The following is a 10,881-nucleotide window of genomic DNA, read 5'->3' on the forward strand; positions in this document are numbered from 1 at the left end:
AAATCGATTGATATAAAGTAACTGATGAGACTAACAGATCATTCTAACATCACTGTAAATATCACATGCAAAACAAAGGAGTTCACAATTTTACTCAAACTGTTGTTCTGCAGGTGAAAGTGAAAGCGCTCATACCTGAACTTGATCATATACGGTGCATATGAAGAGTATTTACGCCTATTGGAAGTTTTCCCCTTTTATTGCTTTTCAACATTGAACCATGGTCAATTTAATTTTACTTTTTTGACAAGAGTTTACAAAAAAAACCTGACTCTCTTCAGCGTAAACTGATTTCTTCAGTTTATTATTTATTATTATTTATTCTTCAATTAATTCAAGATATACAAGGTACAATTAGAGATTGCGTAAGTAAATTTCCGTCAGTATTAAGTAAGATAGGATAAGATAAGCCTTCATCAATCCCACAGTGGGGAAAAATTCAAAAATAAAAACAGACTAACGCATACAAAAGTAATAGTTCTAAAAAAAAAAAACATAATTACGAGTTGTTTTTTTTTGATGAATAGAAATACTGACAGTATTAATATTGTATGCAGATTGTATGCAAGTAGAAAACTAGTGATATATAATACATATATATAATGCATATATTCTAGTATATGTAGAAAAATCGATATTGCACAGAATTTTTAAAGTACAAAATTCCCATCATTCACAGAATGTGTTGGTATTGTTCCAAGAGAAGTACGACAGTTTTAGTCGATGCACATTTAGCTGCAACTACAACACTGAGCCTGTTCTTCACAACAGTCACAATCTAGAAAATGTACAAACGTATAAACTCCGGATGTTATTGGTATAGTTGTTTGTGCATTATTTTCCTACTAATATTACCTGTTGAAAGGATTCATAGTGATTTGGAGATTTTGCAGTAAAATATTGTGACACAATCCCTGCAAATTACTGTATAAAGGCAACTTGTGAAATAAAAATGCTTGACATTACAATCTTTTAGCATTATCTCAGTGCAGTAGTTTTCTTTTTGGCACATGGAAAAATGGCTTATGTAAAAATGTTAAACATTGTGCAGATTTATTGTAAAAAAAAAAATCCAATGACAGTACATATTTTGTAATGTCAAAGTGGTAAATTAAATAACAAAAAATTGCGTCATGTAATCCTGCAGTACAAGACAATAACACTTGTGGATCTTTTTTTTTTCTCTCCCTGCTCAGCATTCGATCCCTTCGGTGCGGGGCCCATGCCTAAGCCTCAGGACATGATGGGTTCTTTCCTCGGACCAGGTAACGTGGGGCAGTCAGATCCTTTCCTGCATGCTGCTCGCTCACCGTCACCCACCCTGCAGCCCACAAGCCTTGGTAAGGCATGCTTCTGCCGCTCTGCTGCACTTTGTCTCACAGCACCTTTTTGGATGTAATAAACGCATTTCAACAGTCTGACCCAAATCAGGGTAAGGCATGTCTTATAGCATTTGCCTTAACACGTAGCCATACACCGCGTTTGTCTCGTTGCATCTGTGCTCTTGTTGAAACCGGCACCTGAACCACATTTTTTATATTTTTTTTGCTTCACAAGTTGTTTACTTAAACATTAGCTCTTTTTTATATGTTGCTGCTGTAATGTATGTTTTGCAATGTGCAAGTCTGCATGATGTATGTCAAATATTTGCAGCCCATCTGGTCACTCCTGCATAAAGACTAGCTTGATATTTCAACCCCAGCACAAGTCATTCCATATCTAACATTTTCACCGTTTGCAGCCAATATTTAACTTCAAACAGAGCAAAGCAATTCTTCTACTTCCACTCAATTTATATTGTTGACATATACCTAACCAAACTGACAGTGTTGCTTGTAAAAAGAAACTGCATGGCTTCAGAGGAGGTTTTGGATGACCGTGCACTCCTTTTAGGTGACAATATTAGCTCTAACTTTAGCTTCAAGAACGGACAATTTGATCCTCCAAAAGCTCGACCCCGCTCTTACTGCTTTGTCTCTGGCTGTGTGGGTTCATGTGACTCGGCTCACATTCCCTGTGTGCTCCATCTGTGACCAACCTTTATGCGCTTGGGACAGGTCGGAGTTCCCCCGTCCCGCCCACCACTCCAACCGTCAACATTCAGCAGCAGAACGCCATGGGAGGATGGGACTGGAACAGACCTGCTACCACAAGCACAGGTGCCAACACAGACTCATATACAGTGAATACGCAAAAACGTTCATCTAGTACTTCAGTGTGACCTTTACTACCATGTGTTGGTTCGTTTAGGAGGAGGCTTCGGTATGGGCAGTCGGTCGGCCACTACCAGCCCCACAGGCTCAGTCCACAGCACTCCAACACACCAAACCAAGCCAAACACCCTGGATCCGTTCGCTGACATTGGCAACCTCGGGGGAAGCCTTGGAGGTCAGACACTGACTCAGTTTTCCTAAGTCTTTGCCATTTTTTCCATCACCTCTTACACCATAATTGCTGTTGTTTTCATCAGGAGGTTCTGGCTTCTCCAGCAAACCGACCACACCTACTGGAACAACTCCCTCCTTCCCTCCGATGGGCTCCCCATCGCGGCCTCCACCGTCTCCGCAGCACGCGGGAGGAGGGTGGCAGCAGCACGCGGGAGCCGGCTTCCCCTCGTGGCAGCCCGGAGCTGCTGGCGGGGCCGGAGGGTGGCAACCCCAAGGGCAGGGTCCCCCTCCGCAGCCAAAGCCCAGCCCCAGCCACGCCCCCATGCCTCACACATCGCCCCAAAACCGACCCAACTACAACGTCAGCTTCTCTGCGATGGGGGGAGGCTCGCCCAGCGCGGGGGTCAAACCGCAGGCTGGAATGGGTGAGCACAAGATGTGGAAAAAGACCGAGGTTGATTATTGCACTGCAAATGTTGTGGTTGGTTTGTGAATTTGTTCAGTTGTGATGTATTTGATGCAATTGTAGGCAACACTAAAGCAACAGGATTCATTTAAAAGACTTAAATGCACATTTTCTCCAACAAAATCCCAAATTTCTATTATTTAAAAGATGGAAAGAAAATGTGACAGAAGGTTCTGCTGGAGTTAGGTGGAGGTTTTGGTTTGTTATTGTAGTGGGATTCTTTCTTTTCCAAGCATTTAGAGAGACGGAGCAGAGATGTAACACTTGGATGACTCAATTTTTAATACATTAACATTCTAATGCTGCTGGCACGTTCATTCATCAGTGGGAACCGATCTGTCACTTGTTCTCAGTACATTGCATCTGACTGTATAATGATAAGTGACTGAGCGACTGAAAAACAAAATATGTTTTCCGTCTTTGCATTTGTGTGCCTCTCTGCCAGGTCCCAAGCCTAAAGCCTCAGATGCCAACTTTGACGACCTGCTGTCTGGTCAGGGCTTTGCAGGGACCAAAGAGAAGAAAGGACCCAGGACTATAGCAGAGATGAGGAAGGAGGAGCTGGCCAAAGAGATGGACCCTGAGAAAATAAAGGCAGGGACTGATTTTCTGAATAAAATAATGTGTGTGTTGTTGCCTCGTGACTTTTGCATCCCCACGTCTGGGTACAATCAGGGTTTGGTAGCATGTCTGCGTGTGGTTGTCATCTGTGTTTGTCCAGCGTGGCTCAACAGAAGCAGTTCAGTGATTCCCAAAAGTAGGATCGTGTACTCAAAAACCTTTGGCTGTTAAAGCCTGCCTGTGTATTCCAGAATTAATGAAGCGACCAATGTAGGTCTCCCATGACCAAACTTCGGTTCATCTAATTGCTGCTTTAAAAGGCATTTCACCAGAGCCAAAACGACTGAAAGCATTTATGTTAATAATTGTTTCAAATCTGGTCCTCACTGGCTAATGGCTCCCCATCTCTGCCTCCCCCTCTGTGTCCCAGATTCTGGACTGGATCGAGGGGAAGGAGCGTAACATCCGTGCCCTGCTGTCCACCATGCACACGGTGCTGTGGGAGGGAGAGACGCGCTGGAAGCCTGTGGGCATGGCTGACCTGGTTACTCCAGAACAGGTCAAGAAGGTCTACCGCAAAGCAGTCCTGGTCGTTCACCCAGACAAGGTGAGACAGATAATGACTTGATGAACGTAGATCTGAACTCTAAGCACTTTTTTGTGCATTTCTTTATTTGTTCCTGTCGCATTTTTACTCACTGTAAGTTGATTTTTCTCTGTGGAAACAATGACCACGAAGGAGAGAGAATTCAAAAGTACTTCCACGCAGCAATACTGAGTTACAATACCATGAATTATAAGAACAGAAAATACCAAAAAAATGAAAGTTGAAATTCTTGGATTATTTGTTTATTTAGGGCTGCAAGGTGGCTCGGTGGTTAGCACCGTTGCTTTGCAGCAAGAAGGTCACCAGTTTGCATCCCAGTGAGGACACCCGGGATCTTTCTGCATGGAGTCTCCATGTTCTCCCCGTGCAGTGTGGGTTCTCACAGGGTTCTCCAGCTTCACTCCCACAGTCCAAAAACATGTTGAGGTTAATTGGTGATTCTAAATTGTCCGTAGGTGTGAATGTGAGTGTGCTTGGTTTTTCTGTCTCTAAGTGTAGCCCTGTGATAGACTGGTGACCTGTCCAGGGTGTCCCCTGCCTTCATCCTAAGTCGGCTGGGATAGACTCCAGCCCCCCCCCACGACCCTAGTGAGGATTAAGCGGTGTATAGACAATGGATGGATGGATGGATGTGGGGTTTTTGTTGTTGTTTTATTTTGTAATTGAAAGAACATGGAATCAACAAGTTGAACATTTTACAGGTGTTACCAAAAGTGGAAAAAATGGTGACTGTACATACAATAGATATTTTACTGATTATATTTGTAATTTCTTTCCATACCCTGTCTCCTCTCTGTTCTGTGTGAACACAGCCTGCAGTTCAGCCCAGTTCAGCTGAAAAGTCTCTGAATTTTTGTCACATTGATCACAGCTGAGTCAGTAAAGGCTCCATGGTTGCAGATGTTAGTCAGCTGGTTAGTTATGAATGAATCTGGTCGCTACAAACGGTTTATTTTTTAGCAGTTTTTTCAATGAGACATGTAGAACAAAGTGATTTTAGGCGATCTAAAGCTAATCTGGTTATCTTTACCACACCATTAAAAAGGTAAAAATCTATCATTCCTCTGGTTTTTACAGTGTCTCTCTATGATAAATGGTGATTTAAAATAAAATAAAATAACATGCCTTTATAAAATCTGCCAAAAGTTTGGGGCTTCTGTGTGTTGAAACACCAAGGATCTTCATCTTTGTCTGTATGAGAGAATGCACAGCTTCTCTGGCTCTACAGCTGATCTCAGTGCAGGTACAGAACAAATTCGTGGTAACTCATCTGGCACAGATCACAGAATCAATAGTCCAATACAACGGTCGTCATAACAGGACGTTCAGACTGAAAAGCTACTAAAGTCAGTTGACTCAGCAAACATAAGCTTCAAACTTGAAAACTGAACTTGGTTTATTAAAACAAACACAATCTACATCTTCCACCTCTTTTTGTTCCATCTTTGCAGCACATGATATTGATTTAGGCACTACTGCAATGTAAAATAGCAACGAAAATCAAAATCTGATTACCAAAAATAGTATTTTTTATTTTATAATGATGGCTGAAATGGCTACATGTTGATTACAGTAGTTGGTCATACTGACAAACATCATCATCATCGTCGTCATCATCGTCACCTGCTTGCTCTACAGAATGTTTCACCCCTTTTAGTTTAGTGCAACTTTTTTTTTTGTGGTCCACTCTCACTCTATTCAGCTTTTAGAGCCACAGCAAGCAGCTGTTTTTAGATAAAATAACCCTTTATAAACCCACCATGTGCTACCTTTCCAGCCCCACATGACAGACAGAGGTCTAGCCGGTGGACAGAGTGAAATGTTCAGATTTTCCTGTGAGACAGAGTTAAAAAAGAATACTGGAGCACAGCAAACAAGCATTAACAGACAGTTTGTTTGTAGAGACAAATATGAGAGTGTAATTTGATCAGATGTGATGGACAGTGTCATCGTGTTTAGTCAAGAAGTTTTCAAACTGAGCCATTGAGGTGTGAGAAAAGCATGGACACAGTACAAAAAATACAAAACAATGAGACATCGCTCAACTACAGGGATCCAAAGTTGCAGAAAATACAATTTAAAGGTCTTTCCTAGTCCGACAAAAACATAAACATTAGCAACAAATAAAAAAAGTACATAAAGTACAGCAAATCTCTTGTTTTGGTTCAATAAATTATATTTATTTACATATTATCATTTTATATTTATTTACATATTATATAATATTTATTTTATTGCTATCTTATTATTTATATCACCTTTTACGTTTTGTTTTTTTTCTCCCTTAGAACTGTGACCATATTAGCTGCTACAAAGATGATGCCAAACGAAATTTTGTTGTATTTTTTGTACAATGACAACAAAGCGTCTTCTTCTTCTTCTTTTTAAAGAGCCCATATTATGCATTTGGGGCTTTTTTTCTTTCCTTTAGTACGTTACAGCTTTATTGTGCATGCAAAAGGTCTGCAAAACTACACAACTCTAAGTCCAACAACAAAGACACTGCTCCTTATGACTTTTCTTCTGTTACTTTTCTATGTCACCAGGTAACACATTTGCATCATTCCTGCCTAGCTGCTACTTTCAGAGATCTGAGTTAACGCTACGTAGCCAGTAGTATCACTTTCTCCGAGCCAGCTGACCAATCAGAGCAGATTGGCCTTTTCAGTAGAGAGGCCTTGACCCTTTATCGGGCAAGTAACCATATATGGTAACTTAGTAGCATTAAAAATGATGTGGGGGGCAGAGTCACGTGACTTCCTTCAGCCAATCAACGAAGGTCAGGCCTCTGACCAGTCGCGAGTGATATAAAAGGTTCCCCAAGTCTGACTGGTGATTTTAAAACAAACTTTATACGTGTATTTTTTTTACAATAATTTATCCACTTATTATTATTTTATTTTATTTAGGTGGGCAAGGAATCACATATGGTAACTGCTTCGACTTTAATTTGCTGCCTAAACCTGAAACTTTTTTTTAAAAAGTCAAAATAAGTTCTCTTATATCCACCAATGACACACCAGGGTTGAAATTTTAAATGTCCATGTACTTCAGTGACTTCCCTATAAAGAGTTAAAGAGACAGGAGCTAAAGTGGAGCATTCAGACGGAGGCTGAGAAGAGCTTCTGCAGCAAAGTACAGTATGAGAAAAAAAAATGTTTTGGAAGATTGAGGCAAACATACTATAGTAGACTGCAACAATAAAATCAGAAATGTGAACATGTATGCATGATGTGGGCTCTTTAACTAATGTTGGAATAGAAACGTTTCACACTCGACATAACGACAGACAAGAATACAGTGAAAATAATTAGCACTTCAACAATGTGACAACTCAGCGGTCCAAAAGTAGGCCTCCACCAATCAAATACAAAACTATTACTCTGTGAATTAACAGTACGATTAGGGGATTAATTATATAATCAACTGCATTATGTTCAGGCACTGAGGTGCAACATTCAGAGCCAGTGACTGACTCAGAGAAAAGAAAGTCCAAAGCTGCTCTGTTTTTGTGAAGTCAGTCATTTAGCAGAGGGGTGTTCACCGGAGATAAGACTGAGAGCTTTTTTCCTGTTTCATTAGCTGTAACTTCTATTATATTAGACAGATAAGCTGCATAAAAAAGAAGAAGGGAATCGAGTGTATTTTAAATAACTGAGCTATCTGAAACTGAAGAGAGTGTTTCTGCCTTGTAATCCACTGGAAGACAGGGATATGCAGAGCTCCCTCACGCTCACTAAAAGCCATCTAGGAGAGAAGAAGGCAGCCTTTGCACTGCTGAGGGGCAGAATCTAGAGTTCAATATTGGTTTGTTAGGATCCCATTTAAATGTATGAATGCAGTCTGACTGTCCTACAGGTGTCTCGCACTCATTCTCAAGACACGAGGGAGCTATTGAGGAATGAGCAATATGGAATTTGGAGACATCTGTAGCCATGTGCGTGTTCTATATTAACAGTTAAGTGTCCTCATTATGACATTTTGAGAGTAGGACTGAGACGAGGGAATACAGAGCGACAAATTTAAAGCACTCAATTTTCAGTCCTAGCAAAATAAGTGAAATTCATTTTTGACACAAAGTGCAAGTACAAAAAAAAAAGGTTAAAGGAAAGAGGAGACACAATAAATTAAAAATGATATAAATAAGCCAATTACATGAGTCAAGAACAACGTCTGGAGACACAGAATTTTTTTTTTGTTGTGAGCATTTTGGGTGTTTTGCAGTTTTAATTTCCTGTGATTTCCTTGGAGGATCCAATTGTGGGAATGTTTGTATGAGTTGTTCTGTCGAAGGTTGTGACCACACCCTTTGTGAGTATTTATTTCTCTCCAGGTGCAGGTGTCACCCGCTTGACATTATGTGGCAACATGTTTCACTGAATTGCCCAAGAGGAGATATGCTGTTGTTGCATTTGCTGTTTGATTCAAGGACATGATCTGACTTGTTACAATTCCTGGCTGCACAACACTGCCCTGCTAATTTGCATATGCCAGAGGTGTCTGAAAGTGATTTCTCTTTCTTTCTCTCTCTTTCCCTTCACAGGCGACGGGACAACCATATGAACAATATGCCAAGATGATTTTCATGGAACTCAATGACGCCTGGTCAGAATTTGAAAGCCAAGGACAAAAACCTCTCTATTAAACAAGAGGAGGTTGAGCGAGGAGAGGACGTCCCCGCTGATCCCGTCATCTAATCCCACCACCTCTGGTTCAGCGTACTTGCAGCCGCATCCCACAACATCTGCCTTTATACCTGTGCTTCGACTCGAGCTTCTCTCCCCCCCCCCCGCCACAAACACAGGCGACATCAGTGATGGTGAAACACTCCAGAACCGTGTCCAGACTTAACAGCGTCGCAGAACAAACGACTCCCTGTAGCTCTAATGTACCTATCGTATGTATGTGGTGCAACTCTGTCCTTCCTAGTCGAGAGTTCTTAGCTCCAAACCAGTCAAAGTCAGGATGTCCTGGGAAACAGTTTGGTTCTGAGCAGACGGAACAAAAGAAGAGAAAAAAAAACCCAACAACACATCAGGGAGTAAACTGAGCACGAGTAGTCTGGAAGGCACAGCAAGCGTCGAACAGCATTTAAGCCATTTTCGGAGGAGATTTTGCTTTGCACCGTGTGAGAATTGAATCCACGATCCGTTCTGTCATATCAGAAGTTTTTCAATACAGTTGAATGTTCCTTGTGATGAGAATTACAACAGCTGCATCAAGTTACTGTATCCTGACGAGCCCAGCCTGTATTCCATCCAAAATAGGCTGTTTAGGGTACAAATGAACTTATTTAGAACGTGCAGTTGTTTCGTCCAGTTGGCTCTCGTATCCATTAGAATGTAGTCTGTTGAAGATAACCGAAAATGGAGAACTGAATTAGATTTTGCAATAATAGTTTAAAAAAACAACAAAATTTAATTTCCCGACTCAATATTCATGTGACGGATGAAACAAAACGGTGTTGTTCTATAGGATGGTCCCTAATTCTCTGTGTGTCTGATATAATCAAGCCTTGTGTGTTTCCGCGTTTGAACTGAGGATTGTATATTTTAGGATTAGCACATGTACAGTTCCTTACATGGAGCACCTCGAGGCCTCATGCATACTCGCTCGTACGGTAACAAAGTATTTCTGCAGGGGAGCTCGGTGAAAGCACAACTTTATTCGGTGCAGCTTTTGAAGGGAAGTTATTTATTTATTAGCTTGTTTTTTTTTTTTAGTTTCGGATCTACTGCGTTTTGGGTTTAACGAAATGTTGGCGAGAAAAGGTTCAGGATTTTGGGGCCATTATGTTTAACCCTCATAGCCTGTAATATATTTTCTAAATGACACTAATGCGCATAAAGTCCCGACAATGCAATAAGAAATTTGGGTTGATTTCACACATCTGACTCTTTCATATCTTTGCTGATTCTACTGATCCCATGCACATGTGCTGATATCACAACGGTTTCATCCACACATTGATTCGCAACCTTTTGATTACTTGATTTATATTGTTTACTTCTGTGAGACATTCCTGTCACTGCACTGACATTTTTTTTTTATTTATAATCAGCATGCAGCTTTTGGACATGTAATCCAGGCACCACTTCATATCAGCAGTAAGATGCAGCACAGAGTTTTTCCAAGAGCTGTACGTGCTGCAGGTGCTGTTCGTAACGGTTTGAATCTAACCCGACAGATGTGAACTTAAACCTCTCTTCGTGTAGTTTCATTCATGTGGTGTGATTCTTCCTAAGTATGATGATCTCTTTTAAGGGAAACTTACTCGTGAACTGTTTCCTTGTGTAAAAAGTATTTAATAACCTTATCCCAGGATAAAGTCCTGAGGAAAATGACAAACATATGCAAAAACCAAAAGTATATCTATAAAAATAATCATCAATTTGTTTTTAGGGGTTTGAGGTTTTCACAGGATGCTAATAAGATCTTGTAGCGGCCCCGATAAACCTGTTTTATTCTGCTTAAACATCATTTAATACACACAAACTGAGCAGATTATTTGCCTTCGCATGTGCACAAACTGTTTTTGCATAGCATCCATGCTCGCTCTCTCTCTCTCATTTGAACGGTAAAATGAAGGATGATTCTTTTACTTTCTATTTGGCATCATACTGCTCTTTTTTTCTCTTCACTGGACTGCATTCGCCCCGCAGGGTTTCCAGTTTGTTCATCTGCATTAAGGACTGAACTCTGACCAGCGTGAGAAAAGAGTGTGTGACTGCTGTAAAAGTGCTTCTGGACCCCGAATGCATCACAAAACAGGAGGAAGTTTTGACTGAAGTGGGTCCCTGAACAAGACACTGGGGTCTCAGGCTGAAAACACTGAATCTTGGGACTACTGCTTTTTATTT

At 40.9% G+C, this 10,881-nt stretch overlaps 1 protein-coding gene across 1 annotated transcript in view; it reads left to right on the forward strand.

Annotated features, from left to right (window-relative positions):
- dnajc6 (DnaJ (Hsp40) homolog, subfamily C, member 6) overlaps positions 1-9,543 on the forward strand; it is a 43,581-nt gene extending 34,038 nt beyond the window's left edge. The window contains exons 13-19 of the mRNA XM_008296216.1: positions 1,197-1,340; positions 2,058-2,159; positions 2,254-2,388; positions 2,471-2,812; positions 3,299-3,447; positions 3,845-4,021; positions 8,565-9,543. Of these exons, the coding sequence (XP_008294438.1) occupies positions 1,197-1,340; positions 2,058-2,159; positions 2,254-2,388; positions 2,471-2,812; positions 3,299-3,447; positions 3,845-4,021; positions 8,565-8,666 (1,151 nt within the window). The 3' untranslated portion in view covers positions 8,667-9,543. The remainder of the gene's footprint in view (positions 1-1,196; positions 1,341-2,057; positions 2,160-2,253; positions 2,389-2,470; positions 2,813-3,298; positions 3,448-3,844; positions 4,022-8,564) is intronic.
- Positions 9,544-10,881: the final 1,338 nt, after the last annotated feature.

The sequence above is a fragment of the Stegastes partitus genome, unplaced genomic scaffold, assembly GCF_000690725.1.
Source record: "Stegastes partitus isolate 25-593 unplaced genomic scaffold, Stegastes_partitus-1.0.2 Scaffold1111, whole genome shotgun sequence".
NCBI lineage: Eukaryota > Metazoa > Chordata > Actinopteri > Pomacentridae > Stegastes > Stegastes partitus.